The 22,062-nt window shown below is 36.3% G+C and overlaps 2 protein-coding genes and 2 long non-coding RNA genes across 5 annotated transcripts; 2 read left to right on the forward strand and 2 right to left on the reverse strand.

Annotated features, from left to right (window-relative positions):
* The first annotated feature begins 1,441 nt into the window (after positions 1-1,441).
* Positions 1,442-6,810, forward strand: LOC112791113 (uncharacterized). 2 transcript variants are annotated; one of them, XM_025833833.3, is made up of 4 exons: positions 1,442-1,727; positions 5,296-5,389; positions 5,830-6,388; positions 6,507-6,810. In XM_025833833.3, exons 1-3 carry the CDS (start codon positions 1,630-1,632, stop codon positions 6,181-6,183), a joined length of 546 nt encoding a protein of 181 aa, XP_025689618.1. In that variant the 5' UTR covers positions 1,442-1,629; the 3' UTR covers positions 6,184-6,388; positions 6,507-6,810. The 2 variants fall into 2 exon arrangements, with proteins under 2 accessions (XP_025689618.1, XP_025689617.1); XM_025833832.3 differs by having other exon boundaries at positions 6,513-6,810.
* A 2,060-nt stretch (positions 6,811-8,870) lies between these two features.
* Positions 8,871-11,160, reverse strand: LOC140183845 (uncharacterized). Its single transcript, XR_011880259.1, has 4 exons — positions 10,993-11,160; positions 10,847-10,901; positions 10,632-10,760; positions 8,871-9,161 (listed from the first exon to the last, which is right to left on the reverse strand). It is a non-coding gene; the product is annotated as an uncharacterized lncRNA (long non-coding RNA).
* Positions 11,161-12,312: 1,152 nt separating this feature from the next.
* Positions 12,313-16,603, reverse strand: LOC112780515 (uncharacterized). The gene is made up of 5 exons (XM_025824512.1): positions 16,422-16,603; positions 15,930-16,297; positions 14,430-15,554; positions 14,079-14,327; positions 12,313-13,976 (listed from the first exon to the last, which is right to left on the reverse strand). The coding sequence occupies exons 1-5, from the start codon at positions 16,601-16,603 to the stop codon at positions 12,313-12,315; spliced, it is 3,588 nt and encodes a 1,195-aa protein (XP_025680297.1).
* Positions 16,604-19,062: 2,459 nt separating this feature from the next.
* LOC140182746 (uncharacterized) lies at positions 19,063-22,062 on the forward strand. The gene is made up of 3 exons (XR_011878835.1): positions 19,063-19,676; positions 19,758-20,040; positions 21,414-22,062. It is a non-coding gene; the product is annotated as an uncharacterized lncRNA (long non-coding RNA).

Here is a 22,062-nt window from a genome sequence, read left to right on the forward strand (position 1 = left end):
AGTGGAATGGAGTGGGGTCGGTCTCTCTTTATTGGTGACCCTAACCTGACAAAAACTCCTTGTGGTTTGCTCGATGTCGACCTCCTTGGTATTAATCATTTCATCTGTGGCTTTGATGTTTTTGATCCATCATTTGACACTGCTATGTCAGAGGCGCAATTTCGCGTTATTAGTCTCGATGATGGAGTTGTTAGATTTGTTGGTTGCATGAGATGGGGAGGTGTTGTTTCCATCAAAAGTGTTGTCAGCTTTTCCCTATGTGTGTGAGCAATCTCATGTAATCTATTGTGATATGATTTAGATGACTTTTCTTACACATTGTGTTAATAAAGTCACCAATTGGCGTGGGCAGCTAAAACTGGGTCTTTGTTTCCATGCAGCACCCTGTTTTGTTATGTCATTTCCTATTCGTGTGTCGTTAAGATCTTTTTTTATCTACCTTTCCGTTGTTGTAAGCCATTGTTTGTTTATTATGGGATTTCTATCAACCAGTCCTCATTGCTAAGAAAATAATAATTCACTTTAGACTATGAGTTCTTTTTTTTATAAAACTTCTGTATCGGGTTTTTACTCTCGTGGTCTTTTTTGCCAGCCTTTATTTATGGATGGCTCGCAATTTATTTTTTTTCCTTTATATTTATGCTTTACACCATATCAAAGTTATCTTTGTGCACACTTTGTTTGACCTGAAATGAAGCGATGAACATGTCTTGTGAGCCTCGTGATTGAACCTACCGTTTCTGTGCACATGCGTGGCTGGTGACCATTCGGCCTTCAAATGCATTCACCTGGTTGTCTTCAGGTTTCTGTGAAAGCCTGATGTAACCGCTGCACCTCCCCTTTTCTGAAATACGTTTAGTCATTGCACTCCAAAAGCATTGTCTTTGTAAGACTTCCCTGATTCACTATGGTTAGTCCACACGGTTATTATGATTTGCAAGATTCACTTAACTGGAGCCATAAAAATTTTTGGACGCCAACGGGCCTCTAAAGTATTAAAAATAATTTCAGTGTAACCCGATAGGCCCGTTGTTACTGGCTATGCTTTGAATTTTTACCTATCAATGCCATGTTCTTGCCCGCATGGAAAAAGAAGTCCATGATGATTACCCATTGTTACTGACTCTGATTTGATTTTTTACCTATCAATGCCATGTTCTTGCCCGCATGGAAAAAAGAAGTCCATGATGATTAATATGAAAAGGATTCGGGTCTCAATATGTTATTTTACAAAGTTTCACTGATTTTATGGGCTTTTGTTCCAACACAATGTTGTTCCGCATGTGGCTAAAGGAAGCCCAAACTAATTAAATTTTAAAAAGGGTCAGGCCTCATATATCATCCACAATGACAACAAAATATCCATTTTAGAACCTATATATATATATATATATATATATATATATATATATATATTAACCGCTTTAAATCATGATCCCCTTTCATTATGTTTTATTATCTGTGTATTTTCCCGAATAGCACCAGCACTCCCGAGTTTTGTTCCATACCACTATTGTGTCACAGCTTACAACTTCAGTATTTCTCTATATTGCCTCCATTTTCCTTTCGTGTATCCCCTGGAACTAGGTTTTGAACCCTTTTTCCCAACTCAATCGCAGGGCCCATTAAATGCCCTTAATTTTGTTGGCCAGTTTACCTTCGTTGATGCTGCAATCTATTCAAACCTTCAAGGACCTGGTGAAAAGACCTTTTCCTACCACCAATAAGTTAAGCTACACTTCTTCCCCTTACTGAATAGTTACTATCAGATTATTTAAGTATAATTTTTTCTTTCATTATTTGTTGTTACCTCTTTAGCCATGTTAGATGTTGATTTCCACCACCTTGATCCGAGTTCATCTATTTAGGTTTCTTAGTTTTGGCATTTATTCACTGGCATTTAATGACAACCTGTCTGTACTTTAATTTCTCTCACCCTTTCTCCAAAGAGCGGGATCATTTTTCCCTTCAAATTTTCCATTCGAGCCAGAGGGTACTACATAGTGATCCATCAATTTGTCCTTATCACAAACAAGCTAAGGAGATAAACTTTGACCCCTTTGTCAATGATTTACATTATTTTTTTATTTTTGCTACTATTCTTATTATTATTTTTTATGAATGCACCCTCTTATGTTAACATCTTATTAATGTATTAAATGTTATTTGCTTTTATATTTAGGGAATAATAACTCATCTATCTGAATCAGTGGGCCCACTTATTTACCTGTTAACATGATCGTTTAATTTTATTTAATCATTTGATTATATGATATTCTCGGTTGGGTATTTGGTGGTTTGATGCAATATTTTTAAAATCATTTTATGCTCCTCCCTTAGGTTTTTACTATAAATAACAATCACTATCCACGTTAGCTATAGCTATCAAATAACAGAGTAAGATCTATCGCTTTCTCAGCCCTGATATTCCACACCCTTCCCCACCATTCCCCACCCTCAAGGTTGTCAAACTCGCGAGTCTAGGTAAACTCGTGGAGCTGACCTAGACTCGACTCGTAGACTCGACTCGTAGACTCGACTCGTAGACTCGTACGAGTTTACCTGTTATACATTTTAAAAAAAATATATATATATATATCATGTATAATATATATATTTACTCAGATATAGACATTTAAACCTAACAATTTCAACATCAAAACACATAATAAATTAACCTAATACTAAAATTACAAGTTACAACAAGTACTTTGGATCACACATTTAAATCCTTCACAAGTATTTATCTAGTTCAACATAAAACACACAATTACACAATCAAAGGTTTATAAGACATAACCAAAACACAAAAGAAAACAACAAAGCAACAATTAAATTTCTAATAAACTCTAAAACTCAAATCCTCCAATATCTTCATCTTCCATGGCATCAACATCATCATCTTCACCATCTTCATCAGAAACATCATTTCTTTCAGCCTCAGGTTCAACACGGCCAACAAAATCTTCATCATCATTCACATGTTCATCTTCTTCCTCTATTAAATTTTGTTGTGGATCCCCAATATACTCATTCTCACCTCCCTCACCCATGTTGAATTCATTACTATTCATACCTGGAATAGCAAATTCATTACTATTTGGATCATCATTAGTATTGTCATTCATTGGCAAGTGAGAATGCTCAACACTTTCAGCAATATTTTCATTAACATCCTCAGTTATCCACTCATCATCAGAATGCACTGCATCAAATTCAAGTTCTGGAGTTTTTCTAATTTGCTTGCCCTTTAACTTCAAATTATACATCACATACACTAGATCATTCATTTTCTTTTGATGCAACCGATTTCTTCTCTTTGTATGAACCTACAAACATATAGTGCCAATAGTTAATAAAAATAAAAAAATTAAAATTAAAATAAATAATGAATAGTTCTAAGGAAGTAAGGAATAAGGAATTACCATTTCAAATGCACTCCAATTACGCTCACAACCAGATGAACTACAAGTTAAGCTTAGAACTCGGATAGCAAACTTCTTTAGTTCTGGACAACTATCTCCATAGAAGTCCCACCACTCAGCAGGTAGCATGGTCTTCCTACTACTCTTTGCAGTTTCATTACCAAAGAGGCCTCTAGCATAATGAAAGTCAGGAAGCTGTAGACCAACCTTTTTCCTTTCTTCCTGGTTAGGAACTAGTTTTTTCAAACAACTATATAGACCAATCTTAATGTCAGCATCATCAAGGCTGACGAGGGCAGAACAGGGGAGGGGAGGCAAACGGCGTGGTGGACTGGTGGTGGGCTCTGGCGCTGTGCGACTCTGCCTGGTGGTGGCCTGGTGGGCTCTACGAGACTGCGACTCTGCGTGGTGGTCCTTCACTGGGCTCTGCGACGCTGCGTGGGTGAGAGGTGGGGGACGAGCCGACGAGGGATGAGGCGAGGGGAGGTGAGACCGTGAGAAGGCGAGGGGTCCGTCTGGACTCTGGCTTCCGGCCTCTGCGTGGCGGCGCAAACGACGCTGCCGTTAGATGGTGGAGGGTGTGAGAGTGAGACGCGTGAGGCTGGCCATCTCGGGTTTGATTGAGGGAGTCACTAGGGTTTCAAACCTTAGTTCACTCCTTCATTAGTGGGTGTGGGTGCCGGGTGGGTTTAGGTTCCGGGTTTGGGCTAGCGCCGGGTTTTTTTTTTTTCTGGGCCAAAACGACGCCGTTTTGGCAAAAATGGGCAACGAAATTAAACTCGCTGACTCGCTAGCAAACTCGCGAGTTTGCACGATTTTAACCGAGTCTAGCCGAGTCAACCCGAGTCTACCCAGAAACGAGTTTATGTCCGAGTCAACTCGATTCCACTACCTAAACTCGTAAACTCGTACGAGTTTACGAGTTAACTCGCGAGTTTGACAACCATGCCCACCCTTCAGTGCAACTTATCTCTAGAGTAATAGAACTGGGTAATTGTCACTGCTATTATTCTACTTCACCCCCTTGGTTTGTTTACTGATGATAGTGAATAACTTGCATTTAATGACGACCTGTCCATTATTACTTTTTCTCGGTCTTTCTTCAAAAGACGAGAACATCTTCCTGTTCAATTTTTCACTTGGAGCCACGAATTACTATAAAGTGATCCGTCAACTATCAGTAATAAATTTTGATCTACAGAGATAAACTCTGTACTTGCTTTTATTATTATTATTATTATTATTATTATTATTATTATTATTATTATTATTATTATTATTATTATTATTATTATTATATGTTAAATATTGTTTCAGGTTAATCCATTAAGCCATTTAATCTAATGTCATTCTTTGTATCTGGGTCTGGGGGCCAAATATTATCACTGATGATAGGCTCCATTCCTTGGATTTCATTACAACATTTGCTCAATTTGTTTGTTCATTTCTTAGTATTATTATTTAATATTTAATATTTAAATAATAATATTCATATATTCATACGCATCGATTAGGCTTTATTATAAATATGTCAATGTTAGCCATACCAATTCAATTTCGATCTACGCTATATCGCTTTCTCATAGCAAAATATTCCCCACCCTCCCCCACCATTCCCCACCCTTCCCCTGTTTTTCCGGACTTTTGGATTTATATTTGTCATGCGGTCACTTTCTTCAATGATTCAAAAGTTTATTTTCGCATTGGTGGACCATGGGTAAGTGACCAAAATTTATCTTGCTTCACATTTATGTTCAGACACACACGTATATTTGTGCCTTTTATATCGTTTTTTGTTGATACTCTTACCCAATATGTGAGGTCCTTTTTCGTATATGGTATCTGATGTCGTTACTCTCATTTTGTGAAGTATGTGTCTTTGGCCATCTGCTGACTCAAGCAAAAATGGTGATCCCAACCCTGATTTCTATAGACTTCTCTTCCTTGCATTGGATCCCGTGATCGTACGTTTCCTTCTGTATCAATACCATCTCTTATTCATATATGCGAATATTCTTATGAAGCCTCATCTTTTATGGATTGCAATGCTCCTTTCATTTATTTTTTTGTCAATATCCTCATGCATTATTTTTCCCAGTTTCATTTAATATATGTCATATATTTATATATAACACCTTATATAGCTGATATATATTGTATACATATAGATAAAGTGAAAAGCTTTGGATCATATATATATATATATATATATATATATATATATATATATATATATATTGCCAGTAATGAAAAGGTCTTCATGCACGTACTTATACTTGGCTATTCTAATTTTATAATATAAATGTATGAGTTTTACATTCACAAATACACACACACACACACACACATTTATCTATGTAAAGTTATTTTTAATTTGTCTATGTTCTCCGTATATGTTTTTCAGAGACGAGTTGCAGTTCCCGGCCCCTTTTATCATGCATTTCGTCATGAACTGGGTGATTTGATGATGTTTAAAGACAACCATGGAAATGAATTTCACGTTATGTTAGACAAGGTTGGTAATAATGAATTTCTTTTTGAGGGATTCCGTTCTATGGTTTCCGCCTATAATATCAGGCACGAGGCTTGGTTGCACACCTACTACCAAGGTGATGGCACTCTGTGCATCTCCATAAGGAACTTTGATGGATCCCACATTGTTTATCCAAGACCACATACTCGAAGCAACTCAACTGGTCCAACACTGATTAGCATGGATCCACATCGTCCAGGCGCCCTTTCTCGTGATGTGTTTTAGACGGGCGACGTGATACCTCCATTTGCCCTCGGATATACTCCTCCCCCCTCTCCTGTACATGGCAACACCAATTACAGTCCAGAATACCAAACCAACAGCTTTAGTTGTCCTATATATTTTGCTTCCACTGCTTCCCATGCAAGTCCGATTAGCCAAGTCGACATCGGTTCCCCAAGGCGAGCACAGAGTCCACCGGTTGCACGAGGTAACGACCGCATTTAATTATCTTAACCATTAGGGTCGTATTTGTCTGTATCCCACAAAAGCAGGTGTTTTTTTTCTGGGGTTAACTAAGCATTACAAGTTGCTGATGATATGTTTAGATGCAGATCTTGGCAGCTTCTCTAAGTGGATTCGTCGCTAAAGTTGTTTTGGATCCTGCTTTGCGACCAATGATGCTCCCAAGCATGTCTAATCAACGTGTCATTTTCCTGTTCTACTTTTTGCTGTTTCCTGAATGGTGCTTTGCCATGTTATGGGTAATTTTTTTTATTTCATCCCCAGATTTATGATCAACGGCGCTTCAACATTTTATAGTTTCCCTGACCGGGATGGATAATATGCTGTATACCGCAAATAGCCATCATTTCCATCTATGTATCTAAATGCATTAGTGTTGCATGTGAAGTTAGCTATGCATGACCTACACGTTGATATGCATATCTTCATAATTATTATATAAATATATATGTAAATTTTATAATATTATATATATATATATATATATATATATATATATATATATATATATATATATATATATATATATAAGGTTGTGGTCGGCTTAGAGAAGGGGGTTGAATCTATGCCTTCCTTTTAAGTTACTGAAATGACCCTTTAAAACAAACTTTCAATTCTGATTCTGTTCGAACTTAGCAGCGGAAAATTTATGAGACAATTTATTTTTGTCTCATGAATATCAGAAAATAGAACACAGCAGAGAAGAGAGAAGCTAACACCAGCATGTATCCTGGTTCGGTTGCCTTGTGCTATGTAACCTACATCCAGTTTCCTCCACAATAATGGAGGAATTTTCACTATAGTTAAAAGTATTACATACACCAATTCCACAGGATTTGACACAATCCTTTCACACTCAAGTTTTAACCTAACTTGACATTGGCTATGCTAATACCTAACTCTTTACTATTAGTGCTAACCCAACTAAGAAAGGGATACCTCACAGGTACAAGATACAAGACACATACATACCTAAAAAAATCTGAAAACAACTATAGGCTTTTCTCTCAAGTGTATCTCTCTGCCTCTTTCCACTCATGGCTTTTTACCTGAGCTCTTTTATTATGCCTTTTCACTCAAGAAATTACAGAAAGATAAACATTGAAAAGTAAATTACAATCTATAAAACATGAAAGAGATTGACTTCATCGATTAATAGCCTCTTTGCTATGTGATAAACCAGATTTGCAAGCCTCTGATTTAGTTCATCAATATTGGCCGAATGCTTCTATGAAAGAAAGCATTATCCAAGTAGAGGAATTTCTTCAAGGAATTCTTTACAGAACACAACTCACCAAACTTTTGGTTTTCTCTCCTTGGTCTCTGAATGAACAGCAAGACTTCTTTTATCTCCTTGCATGTTGCTTGGTTGCTCTTCCTAGGTCAACTTCTTGAGCCTTGTGTTTCACTAACCTAGCCGTTCACTTTTTTCCAGTAATCCTCAAAATAGGAACTTTACTTCTGACTTCCCTATCTTGACCGAAAGCCACATTATCAGCAGAAAATGATTTCTTCAATAGTAAACCCAGATCTTGACTATTGAAACACAACTTGGTCCCCAAGACATATTTTCAACCGTTGATGCACAACAGTGAAGAACAGAAATCCTATTTTCCATATAACCCAAAATGGAATGGCAGAGAGTTGAAGATGAATAGAAGAAAGTGTGACGTATGTATAAGGAAATGGGTTACCTTTAACCTTTACCTAAACTTGATTTGGTTTGAAATGGTTGATTAGACCTCAACCTTTCTTGCCTAACCTTCTCTTTCTTTTCTCTTCTTTGAATAGCTTAGGAACTAAGCACTTTCTCTTGCTTCTGTGATTTGACTGAGACAGAGAAAAAGAACATTGCTTTGGAAGCAAGATGGAGGGGTTTGTTGAAATCAAATTGGGCTTGGATCGGATTCTACTCAAGTTCAGCCCGTTGGTTCCTTGCCTTTGCTTCTTGAAGAATTTTACTTGAGATGGACAACTTGGGCTTGGTTTATTTTCACTGACCATTCAACACACCAGCAGATTTCTTTTGTTTAACATTGGGCTTGTACTTCACTTATTTTTGGCCTGTATCACTTAACCAAAATAATCAAAACTAGTTTGGGTAATTGGCCCAATAATCAAATATTTATCATCATTAATTATTTTAGTTAATTTCTTAACTCAACATATATATATATATATATATATATATATATATATATATATATATATATATATATATATATTGTAACACCCTACCACACTAAGCTTTACGCTTAAGTCGTAAAACGAATGTGATGTGGTATTACGACCTCTAAAATAAAATGAGTACATATAATAGCAGAAGAATTATAATATGCTAGGAGCCTTGAAAGAGAGGAAATAAAAATCGCGAAGTAAAAGCGCAACGCTCAAGGTACGAGTTAACTTACGTACTAAGAAAACCATAACTATTAGACATAAGATAATAGAAGTAGGAATAGAGTGCCAAAGATACAAAATAACAAGCTCCTAACTCAGCCTGCGAAGTCAAGACTGGCCGGAGAATATTTACACATATATATATATACATATCCAAAACCCAAAAGTACATAAACACAATCCTGCCTCTCCATAAACCTCTAAGAGGATCAAAAAGAATAAGTCATGCAGAGAGAAAGCTAGGTACATATATATACATCACTATACAACAAAATAAACCTAGTAATCACTTTGCTTCAAGAGTCCAGACGCCTAACGAGATGCCTTTCGACCTGCATCTGAAAAACAACAACATAGTATGGAATGAGAACCAGAGGTTCTCAGTATGGTAAAGGTGCCACACACATAGTATATAAGGTCCTGGGAATGCCAAAGGCAATCCTAGAACGCCGACACTCAGATTATAGAGTTTAAAGTATTAAAAAGAAGCCATAAAAGGTGGTTTTCTAAGAGTACCTAAACCTAACTTAGCTTAATCTTACATCTAAGTCTCATACTGCCATTTTTCTCCATACCTCCAACTTCATCATGCATTTCACAGACATTTAAACAGATAAAAGCAAGCACAGGAAGGTTACAAATACTGCAGGTAACAAATATACATTTAACATGACAAGTACATTTAGGCACATCCAAATAAAGCATAAGCAGGTAATTCAAGTAATATACATATGATGCATGCCTGTCCTATGGCTGATGAGGCTCATCTGTCGGTTATCCAGCCAACCCGACAAGTCTGAATTGTCCTTAGACTGTCCCCCGACGTGCATCCCCAAGAGTCTATGCATAACTTTTTCTCAAATAATCAATATTGCTCAATGGGGGTAATATTCCCGGGAATTTATATAGTGCCCGGTCACACTTACGTCGTAGGGTCAACAGAGTATCGAGTTTTCAACCTGGTACACGTGGTGGCAAGCCACGACATTTGATCTAGGGAATCTCGTATCTCAGATTATTCAAATTCATAAGCCATATAAACAATTCAATTATAATTCATCAACATCCACATCATTCTCAATCGCATTTCATCACATTATACGTCAATCATATTCAATCCTTAACCTTCGTTATCACGCCTTCCATTCCGTCCATCAATAGTTCCAATTCAGAACATAATTCATTCTTTTCTAAATAAATCAAACTTAAGACATGCTCATTTCTTAATAACTCTAAATCAAATCATATAACCCTTGAATCTAAATCTTTTTAAATAATCATATAAACAAAATCTCTAATTTTTTTTATAAAATTTCGGCAGCATCTCCTCTAAAACTCGGATTTTGCCACCCATTTCGGGTCCAAACTTGCTTTCTTTTCAATTCAACATACCCTTCCTCATCATCATAACAGTCACCACAATAAATCTACCTCAGATCAACAATTATACTCATACAATATTCAAATCCAACAACCAAAATTCAACTAAGGATCATAGTTCACTAATCCTAGGCTTCTAACACAAAATACCTCAAATCAATAATTCACCAAATTATTAGTTAATCAACAAGCACCAAACCAACCATGTTCATCAACAATAACATTCAACCATAATTCTCTCCAAATTAACATAACAACATTCACCATCCAAAATTAATAACTAATTATTCAATAAACTTCAACCAAATATATTCATCGACAAATTACTAAACATTAAACATACACCTGCATTCCAACTTATCCTATGGTCATCTAGCCTAAGTTTTCACAGAACATTATATATTAAATGTAAGAAACCTAAATCATACCTTAGCCGATTCCCAAGTATTATTCCAAGACAATTTTCCTAAAAGAACACAGCCCTCAAAACCTCAACTAATCTGCTTCCTCCAAGTTTTAGTATTCACAATTTCAAGCTCCAATTATTTATTCACAACCTAATACATTCATAACACATATATATCCAATTTAAAACTCAAAGCTCAAATTCAATGAAATTAAAATAAAATTATCGTATCCTCACCTTACCCAAGCTTCACATAAGCAAGAGTAAACGTTTTCCTCAAGTTAATTGGATCCTAAAACATCAGAAATCAAAGAAATTCAACATTCCCACTTAAAATTCGAAAATTAGGGGAAATGAAGGCTGAGTGTAAAATAATGAGTTACCTATGAAATTGTTCCGGTAGAAATGTAGAGCTCGATGCGGTGAACGCGTGGCCGCAAACAGTGCGGCAATTGGAGCTCGGACGGAGAAGTTACGGGGATCGGAAGTTAACGTAACAATTTGACATTCTTTCTTTCCTCTCCCTGATGCTCTTCGACGCTGCCAAAAATGGGGAGAAGAAGAACGTGGGTTCACTTAAAGGGCTGGTCCAGTTGGGCTCAAGGCCTGGTTTGGGCCCGGTTTAACCGGTTTGGCCCGTTCGATCTAATTTTGGACCAATTTCTTTGAAATTGGTGTCAAAATTCTCGTTTCGATAAGCTCTATCCTATTTTGATATAATATTCACATTTCTAATCCTCCTTATTAAAAACTAATTTATTGACTAATTATCTACTAATTTAACTGGGGTTTACATATATATTATTTTATGTATATATATCATATATAATATATATAATATGTAATTTATATTTTAATATTCATATATTATATAATATCTAATATATATTATATAATAATGTATAATATATAATTTATCAAATATACTATGTTTATATATTATATAATTATATATATATATATATATATATATATATATATATATATATATATATATATTAAATACTGGTATGGGTTCCTTTAATTTTTTTTCCTTATCTTTTGATTCTTGCGTTGAATTATACACAATTTTAATTGTCTTGACAAAATCTAATGCGGTGGGTTGAAACTGACGCCTCGACCTAACTTTTGGATAGACATTGTAGATGGCCATAGCGAAACAACCTAGATAACAATAATCATTATCATTATCATTTTTTTAATCACCGGTCTACCATAACAATACTTTCTTAAGCACGTTCTAACATGCCTCTATAATGGTGATACTAATTTTGGTTCAACAATCGTGATCATAATTATCATAAATATGTTAATATTATTTGTTAGGATAACTTTACATGACTGACCGTCATGGGGTTTAGCATCATTAATTTCCTTAACTTCTGTTTTGATACAAAAAAATTTAAAGAATACGGAACTCTGTACGCTCTTGGTTCCATAATAAACTAGTGCATTAGCCCGTGCGTTGCACGGCATCGGTCTAGAAAATCATTCGCGAGTAATTATTTTGAGAATATGACAAATGTATGTTCGTGTCTTACATTTAGCAGTGTTTCACAAAGTATGAGTTATAAGTTTTCTCAGTTATTTTGTAGATTGGATTAGCAAGTAGGACAAATTTGAAGGTAGATATTGCCTGTAATAGCCTAACAATTCGACGATTTCACTATGACATGAATGTGAATAGTTATCGATTTTACTGTCTAGTGGATATTCCCGAATATTTCCCTGTAGACCACATTGATTGTCGAAGTGGCCACGTTGCATTTGTTATTCTGAATTAACACTCTGAGTCCATTCTTTGACTTTACTCTTGATAGTGCAGCATACAGCTGGCCGTGCGAAAAAACTGGCCTTGGCAAGTACAACCCAACCGTGGTCAAAGTTTGTCCCTGTGACTTATTAATCGTCATTGCGAAGGACACAATAATTGGGAATTGTCTCCTTTGAAACCTAAACGGCAGACCTTGGTTGGTAGGAATCATATCCATTCGTGGTATTATGACTACCTGACCAACCTTGTTTCCTGTTAACGTCATGCACTCAACGACATGATTTCCTAGTTTCCGTACTTGTAATCTTGTCCCGTTACATAGACCGTTGGACTGGTCAATATTGCGCAATAGCATGACTGGCACACCTACTTTTAGAGTTAGTTGATGTGGGGGCAAACCAGAGCAGCTAATAGCATTAAGAACATCCGGTGTAATTGTGTCCAAGTCTGACTCCATGTTTCCTTCCTCAACACACAAACTATCACAGCTTAAATATATTTTTTCATCCCCTTCCAAACGATCCATTATGAGCGTATTCACCTCATTGACCACCTCTAATGTAGGACCAAGGATGGATCGATGTTTAAAGTACGATGGCTGAGTAATATTAGCCAAGAGGTTAGGGTATACAAACTCAACCATATCATCAAAGGGACGAATTGAATCATGTATCAATATGTCAGGATGAATATGCACCTCTGACTCCCCATCCATAGAATCCCCAACCAAGCCATCCCCAATATCCAACAGCCATTTTGAGAACTCAATAACATCATCCACAGCTTTATCTGTTGGTCCAATAGTTAAACGCATGTTCACTGTCAGGGTTAGAACAGTACAGTGTTGCCATAGATACGAAGCATTGATAGCTGAATGAATAATATCATAACGGGAGCCCATTGGAATGACTGGAAGAATCTGTCTAAAGTCACCTCCTAGTACCACGACCTTACCTCCAAAAGGTAATTCTGCATTATAATATGGTTCTGAGCTCAGGATGTCACGAAAGCACTTGTCGAGTGCTTCGTAGCAAAGTTTGTTGAGCATTGGTGCCTCATCCCATATAATAAGTCTAGCTTTGCATATCAACTTGGCCAAAGATGTACCTTGCTTAATGCAACATACTGAGTCCTCTGTCAACTCCAGCGGTATCTTAAACCTTGAATGAACTGTGCGTCCATTTGGAAGCAATAAAGAAGCAATCCCACTGGATGCAACATTCAGTACAATGCCCCTTTTACTTCGAATTGCAGCTGATAGAGTCCTGTATAGATACGTCTTACCGGTACCACCGCAGCCATAAACAAAGAAGAATCCTCCGGCGTTACCATTGACTGCCTGTATGATGACATCAAATGCTTTTCTCTGACCTATGTTCATATTAGATAGGTTGTTGTTAAGCTCCTTAGTTAGGGCATCGACATCAAAGTTCAGCTCATCTAGTAGGAGTCGATCCTCTAAGCCATCAATAACGTCCGAACTTGGGTAAGGCATCTTGTCAAACTCTTTAAGAGATCTTCCATTACCCTGAAGCTTGTCCTCAATTTTCGCAAGTGTCATGTTCATAATTTGTTCCGGTGAAAGTTTAAGATCTAATAAAAATAATGAAAAAATGATATCGATCTGTTACAAATAGAGATTTGAACCATCATACAACATATTTACCAAAGAAATCATGTTAATGACGACCATACCTGCACACTGCATATTTTTTCTGTGACAGAATAAGATATCCTCGGACAATACATGGTAACACTGCTCCCAAACAACCTCGGGTCTTACAACGTTGTTAGATAGTAAGAGCACCACGAACAGGACACGCAAGTAGTTTCCAGAGGCCCACGTGCTTGCTTCTATTATAGCATCAATGAATTCCTTATCATCTTGCAATAACCCCAATGCATAGCATGCTTCCTTGAAGGTACCATACACAACCCCATTGACTGTGCGCAAATGAACATAGCTGAGGCATCCCTTTTGTATGTTGAGCAAAAGTCACAGGTAATAATCCTCGCCGTTGCCGCGGGGAACATGCGAAAGCCTACCAATGAAGAATCCTTGTTTCCTTGGCATCCACATGGATATGTCATCTTTCCATACAAATTTGTTAGGAAATTGACTGTATGTAAGAGTACGACCATAAGAAAACAACCTATTCGTAAGCATCCAAGCCAATAGCTTTGTTAGCTTGCCATCAACCCTATCTATTACATCAACAATGTTTTCGTAATCCCTGAATATAACAGGGTGTTCATTTGGCAAATGAAAAGGAAGCCTGATGACCGAAGGTTCCTTCTGTTGGATGTCATACCCAAAAATGCGCCAAGCTGCCTCACAGGCTGAGATATACCGACAATCATAATAGTTGCGTATCTCATCTACCACTTGTTCAGAATCACCGTCTACATTGGTTTGGTAGAAAGAAGCAGTTACCCGATCATTGCCCTTGTGAACGTACTTAAACAAATACTTTATTGCGGACGTTTGGCAGGTGTGCTCAACATTTATATGGCAACCGTATTTCAGTAGTAGTGATGGATTGTATGGTACAATATATGAATTATCGAGGGCCGTATTATTCTTTGTGACTATCCGACCATTATCCATCCTCTTATACTTGGGGAACCCACCATCATCAATCATTGTCCTTGATCTAAAGGGCTTGGGATAATACTTTGAGCACCGACCGTTCAACATGCAGGGGCTTTTACTATTATACTTGCCACACGGGCCATGGACCATGTACTTTTCAACTGCCCCATAAAGTTTTGGCCTCTTGATCTTGTCTAGAATCTCAGCTGAGATTAGTTTGTCAATATCATCTGGTGACTTAGGCTTGGATAGAGGATGCATGAACAGCAGTATGTGCGCATGTGGGAGTCCCCGCTTTTGGAATTCTACCGTGCAGATGCCTGTAGAGACCAACTCATTGTTAAGCTTTAATTTTGATACATGTATAACATAATAGATTTCATTAAATTTACATGCCGTTATCTTGCCAAAGAATTGACCATGCTTGAAGTCAGCTATCAACTGACCGAGCTTTAGGTTAAAAATCCTCGATACAATGTCAGGACGGTCTTGTGCTTTTAACCCTGTGTCTTTTAACGAACGTTTTATCTCATCCCATTCAGGATTGCAAGTAATTGTTATGAAAAAGCTAGGATAACCTGCATATTTTCAAATTGCAAATGCATCCTTGCAATTGTTGAACATGTACCGAGGACTGCCAGTGAAGCTACTCGGTAGTATAATCCTCTGTCCAGTTGCAACAGCACTTGCCTCTCCCCTAACCAATGATTCATGCAGTGCAATATATTTGTCTACCCTTAGTTTGGGTTGGTTATGTCTGATAAAACTAAGCCGTTCAACCTCAATCATCGTGTACGCATCGACCAGAAATTGTTGGAACAACCTCATAGATTGTAACATGATTGGGGACTCATTGAACCTCATCTATATACGGTATGAAAAAAACTCTCTCATACTTATCGCCTTACGTTTCTTTATACCATTCAGGTCATATCTAGTAGATGTCTAAATACCTGTCCTGAATCCATCCTCACCGTATGGAAATATCAACGGATATTGAAGAGCCAAGTACAACGGGTGTAGAACATCTATTCTTTGCAACTTATTTGCTGTGGACTGAATAATAATATCTCTATCAAGGATTGAGTCGTCAATGTCACCTACTATCAGGATGGCAACCTCAGACGCAGTGGGTAAGTTGTACACTCTTCCATCCTTTTCTCGCTTCCTAATCAGCCTCATTTTAATTTCTGAAGGCTCGCTATCAGCGAACCTGTCTCGAGCAAAGCGAAAACTCTTGGCAAGAGGATTGCACATGTCCAGCATCTTAGTGAGTTCAGACACGATTTCAGTTTCAAGTTTGTTGATTATTTCACTCGACCTACAATTGTTTCAAGTATTAAGTGCGACATACATTTAAACACTTGGTAAGTATGTACATCTAGACATCTATAAATGTGTTTGCAAGGTATAATCCACGGTGTATGTAACCTTGAATGATGAACCTCACAGCAAATATCCGATTAGACACTTCATTATCTATGTCATAGATGTACAGTTGCGCAAATCTCGGCCTTTCATTGTTGTTAGGGATCAGGCTTCCAATTGAATGGTAGTTCTGACCATTAATTGAAAAAGTCGGTGGAGCCGTGCCGTTGTTAATGCCTCGGTTAACCTTTCCAGCCATTGACGTAAACGCAAACATGGAATTAAACTTACGGATATTCTTCCTGAAGTACCTACCTTTGTCGTCATGTCCACGATGGAGGTCTTATAGAATTGCAGGGACCTGGGTAAGTAACGGCAATTGTACCTTTCCATCCATGCAGCACCCAAATCGAGGAATTCTGCTGCTCCTGCTTTTAGCCAACTTTTCCCCTTCCCACATGCATGCATTGCAGAACATGCAACGATGGATTGCATCTCCAGCATCCCAAGTATCTGAAGTACATATAACACTTGTCATTTTTAACTGAGAAGATGCAGTGCGAAATGAGTTATTTCTAAAACACAGCATGCATGCTATATAGGAGAGATCAGTTACCTTCCTCCCAAATCGACTCTGCCGACTCGACCAGAGAAAGTTGGTGTGGACCTATTCAGCAAGAATGGCCAAAGTTTATGTTAGCAAACGAAGTTGATTATTGTTATGAGAGGATTAAGTAATGCATGAATCATAGAGTAGTACCTTCATGCTCATTTGTCCTGGAGTTATGTACGTAGTCAGAGTCTACTCCAGTATCATCAAATGCATGTATAACTGCATTAATTTCCAGTAAGCAATACATTATTAGCAACGTGCATGAGTCGACATGGACAATGTCCATGTTAACAATGGGTAGATTTTTTGTCGTCCATGAAGAATGTACATACATAGTCCATGGTTCAAAATAACAAAATTTTGTATACTGAGTTCAATCCAAGTATTTTTTTAATGATTTCTTGGCAATTGCCACCAATTTTGGTTGCTAAGCGAAACCTAAAAATCAAACAAACAAATTATTGTAACATATATTGAAAAAGTATAAAATAATATGTTATTTAATGGATCTTTAAAACCATGGCTTAATGTTGTCATTATATTTTGTTAGTACAATTTGTAATTGAGAAAATTTCACTCCCATCGCTTGCCAGATGCTAAAATAACACTATCCTCCTCTTTATTTATAAAATATACATTTTCCTCCGTTACAACTTTTAAAAAATATCCTCTTTACTCCATTTTGAATTTTTTGTGTTAACTAATGTTAAATTTATCCATTTTTCAAAAAATATATCTTTTCCTATAAAAATATCATTTAGTCAAAATTATATTTTCTGTCATTAAATTATACTCACCAAAATACACTTTAATAAATCATTTTTTATTGATTAAATTGTATTGTTATCGAAATGTTATTAAAAAAATTAATAATTAAATTATCTTTTTAATATATCATCCAATAATTTTTTAATTATTAATTTGTGGTTTTACCAAATTTCTTGTTAACATTTTTTTTATATTTTACTATAAATTTTTTGATATCAATATATATTATTTTAATATTAAAAAAATCTTAGTAAGATCATTTTTCAATAACAATATATATTAATTGTTATACATACTAAATTATGGTAATATTTTTTTATATAATGTTAAAATAATATTCATTCATATCAAAAAAGTATGAGTAAAATATAAAAAAATTAATAACCAAAAATTTTGGTAAAATTATAATTAATAATTAGAAATTTATTGAATGATTTTTTAGAAAAAGATAATTTAATTATTAAATTCTTTTTAAATTATTTTCATAAAATTAGATGTTAATAAATAAAGAATAATTTATTAAATGGTATTTTGGTAAGTGAAGTTTAATGAAAAAAAATAAATTTTTCGTTAAAGAGTATTATTCTAAAAAATATTTTTTTAAAAAAAAAGATAAAGTTAACATTAGTTAACAGAAAAAATTAAAAATGGATTAAAGAGGAGGTTTTTTAAAAGTTATAATGGAGGAGAATGTACATTTATTAAATATAAGAGAGGGGAGTGTCATTTTAGCACATCGCAAGAGAGAGGTGCATTGTTAGCAAAATCGGACTGGACCGGCTGGTTCGACCGGAATACCGGTGAACCGGACCTTAAGTCGGTCCAGTTCGATGATCTGACCGGATGAGGCGACGAACCGGTGCAAACCTGTCAAACCCATAGTGAACCGGTCAAAACCGGTCAAACTCAATAAAACCGATTCGACCGAACCGCTTGAGTTTCAACATTTTTCCAAAATGTTAAAGTTGGGGTTCCAACCCCCCTCGTCAAGAAAAAATATGATACTCACAACCACCAGGCTATTAAGCTTGTTATCAACATATATGCAAATTAATATATATATATATATATATATATATATATATATATCTTTCAGCAAATAATTTACTTCTATTTAATTTATTTTAATTTTAATTATAAACACATTCATTCTTAAATTATTATATTTTTATTTAACAATAATTATAAACTCACTTATTTTTTTATAATTATATAATATCTATTAATAATATTCATCAATAAAAACAAAATAAAAATATTTATGATAGAGTAACATTAACAAAGTACTTATTGTTCCTGTTTTATATTATTTTAGAATAGCTAGATACTTTTAAAATATTATTGAAAATATGTATTTTAAATTTTAATTTTAAATTTTGGACTATATTTTTTTTATTTACATATGACTGGGTCAATGAGTTCAACCAGTGACTCACCAATTGAACCAATAACCCAGTGACCCAGTGACTTAACCGATTCGATCACTGATTCGGTTCTGACAACTATGGAGGGAAGTGTAATTTTTTCTTTATAATTCCTTATTAATAGTAAACATGTTTTTGCTGTTTTTATTGCGGTTTGATTTGATTTTTAAATCTGACCATAAAATCCCCAACCGAACCGAACCGATCCGGTTAAAATAAAAAAACCCGAAAAACCAAGCCGCCCACCCAACCCAAATTGAACGTCCTCTACCCTACCCGGTAACCTCGAAGCCCCACCCCCAAACGAAGCAGGAAAACCTAGCCGCTCTCTCCTTAGGTCTCACAGCCTCGCTCTATGGACCTCCCAGCTCCGGCGAGGGACCATTCCTCCCACCACCGATCCATGCTGTCTTTCGAATCCCTTCATCCGACCCCGTAGTGAGGAGTCTGCAGTTCAGAACCTGCAGCTATCTCCAAACCAAGCCCTCGAAAGAATCTAGTGGTTACAGAATCCTCCAGCGGGGAAGGTAAAATTGACTTGCCCTACTGATTTAAGGGTAGGGGCTATTATTAGCACTTTGAATTGATGCTTTCGTGCACCCACCCAGGCACTGGAGAAGGCTTATGATGACCTTCCTCCTGGCCCCGCCATTCCACTGCTCCCAGTACCTACTCGTGGACAGAGCAGCCCAGCATACAACCAGCCACCGCCAGTGACCAGCGCCCAGCAACCCAACACCGAACGAAGCAAGTCCCACCCAGAAGTAGCACAGAGGACCCGCCATCCGGAACCATCCTCGCAAGTCGCACCCAGCACCACCCAGTCACCCAGCAGACACAAAGCAATCTTTCAAGTCAGTTAACAGATATGGAGCCCAGCTACGGAGTCAGGTATGTAACTTGATTGAAATTGTTGTTCTATTTGTTGTTCATTACTTTATTTCAAATTGGTTCAACTGCTTCTGGTTTGTTGAAATACTCAAACATAACTATTGTCGTGTTTTGTTTTGCTGTTCAGTTGAGATAATGAATTACCTGTGAAGTGTTTTACTGATTTAGTATGATTTATGGAGTGTTGGAGGTTCAGGATCTTGATAGGGTTAGAGTGAAATCAGTATGGTAATCTGATTCTGGTTTGTTTTGTTATGTTGAATGACTGAAACAGCTTCTATTGTGTTTTGTTTTGCGGTTCTGTTGAATTACTGAATTACTTTTGAAGTGATTTACTGATTTAGTATGAATTATGAAGTGTTGGAGGTTCTGGATCTAAATAGGCTTAGATTGGTATCAGTATGGTAAGCTGCTTCTGGTTTATTTTGTTATGTTGAATTACTGAAACTGCTTGTGTTGTGTTTTGTTTTGCTGTTATGTTGAATTCATGAATTCATGAATTAATTTTGAAGTGATTTAGTATGATTTATCAAGTGTTGGAGGTACTGGATCTTGATTGGGTTAGATTGAAATCAGTTAGTTAAGCTGCTTCTGTAAATTGCTGGTTGATTTATCAAGTGTTGGAGGTATGAGTTATCATGTGATTTACTATGATTTGTTGTCAACAGTTGTTGCTGGTTGTTTAATGACTATGTAAAATGCTTTATTTTGTAAAGAGGATCCTGATTTTGTTATTCAAAGTTAAATTTGTTGTTGAAAGTTGAATGTCTTGCTGCAATCTTGTTCCTGATAATCAGGAACATTGAACTTTAATTTACTTATTGTGTTATGTTTTTCCATATTTATTTAAATTGATACAATATTTTGTATTCGGGACAAATTTTTTATATAATTTTGCAATATTAGTTATGTTTCAGGATTATTACTTAATGCTTGGAATCATTTATGCTGGTTTTAGTGTTTTGCTGTTGTTTGAAACTGAGTTGCTGAGTAGTTGGATTTTGTTTACTGAGTTAATTATGAAGACCCCCAGGTGAAAGATTCACTTGTGAATGTGAAAATGGTTTTATCCCTTACCTCGTAGTTTATAATTAATAAAATACATTTTTTCCCTCAAAATCTACCTCACTTGTTGAAAAGGTTTCACTTTGCGTTAATCATATCTGATTGAAATGTTTGGATTCTGAATCTTATTTGTGCATAAGAAATTTACAATTTATTTGATGAGCGGATAATTTATACGCTTTTTGGCATTGTTTTCATATAGTTTTCAGTAAGTTTGAGCTACTTTTAGGGATGTTTTCATTAGTTTTTATGTTAAATTCACATTTCTGGACTTTACTATGAGTTTGTGTGTTTTTCTATGATTTCAGGTAAATTCTGACTGAAATTGAGGGATTTGAGCAAAACTCTGAAGAAGGCTGACAAAAGGACTGCTGATGCTGTTGGAATCTGACCTCCCTGCACTCAAAATGAATTTTCTGGAGCTACAGAACTCCAATTGGCGCGCTCTCAACGGCGTTGGAAAGTAGACATCCAGGGCTTTCCAGCAATGTATAATAGTTCATACTTTATTCGAAGAATGACGACGTAACTTGGCGTTAAACGCCAAGTACACGCTGCTGTCTGGAGTTAAACGCCAGAAAAACGTCATGATCCGGAGTTGAACGCCCAAAACACGTCATAACCTGGAGTTTGACGCCAAGAAATGCCTTAGCTCGTGGAATGATCAAGCTCAGCCCAAGCATACACCAAGTGGGCCCCGGAAGTGGATTTATGCATCAATTACTTACTCATGTAAACCCTAGTAGCTAGTCTAGTATATATAGGACATTTATCTATTGTATTAGACATCCTGGATTGTATTTTGAATCCTGTGATCACGTTAGAGAGGGCTGGCCATTCGGCCATGCCTGAACTCTTTGCTTATGTGTTTTCAACGGTGGAGTTTCTGCACACCATAGATTAAGGGTGTGGAGCTCTGCTGTACCTCAAGTATTAATGAAGTTCTATTTTCTTTTA

The sequence above is a fragment of the Arachis hypogaea genome, chromosome 3 (assembly GCF_003086295.3).
Source record: "Arachis hypogaea cultivar Tifrunner chromosome 3, arahy.Tifrunner.gnm2.J5K5, whole genome shotgun sequence".
Taxonomy (NCBI): domain Eukaryota; kingdom Viridiplantae; phylum Streptophyta; class Magnoliopsida; order Fabales; family Fabaceae; genus Arachis; species Arachis hypogaea.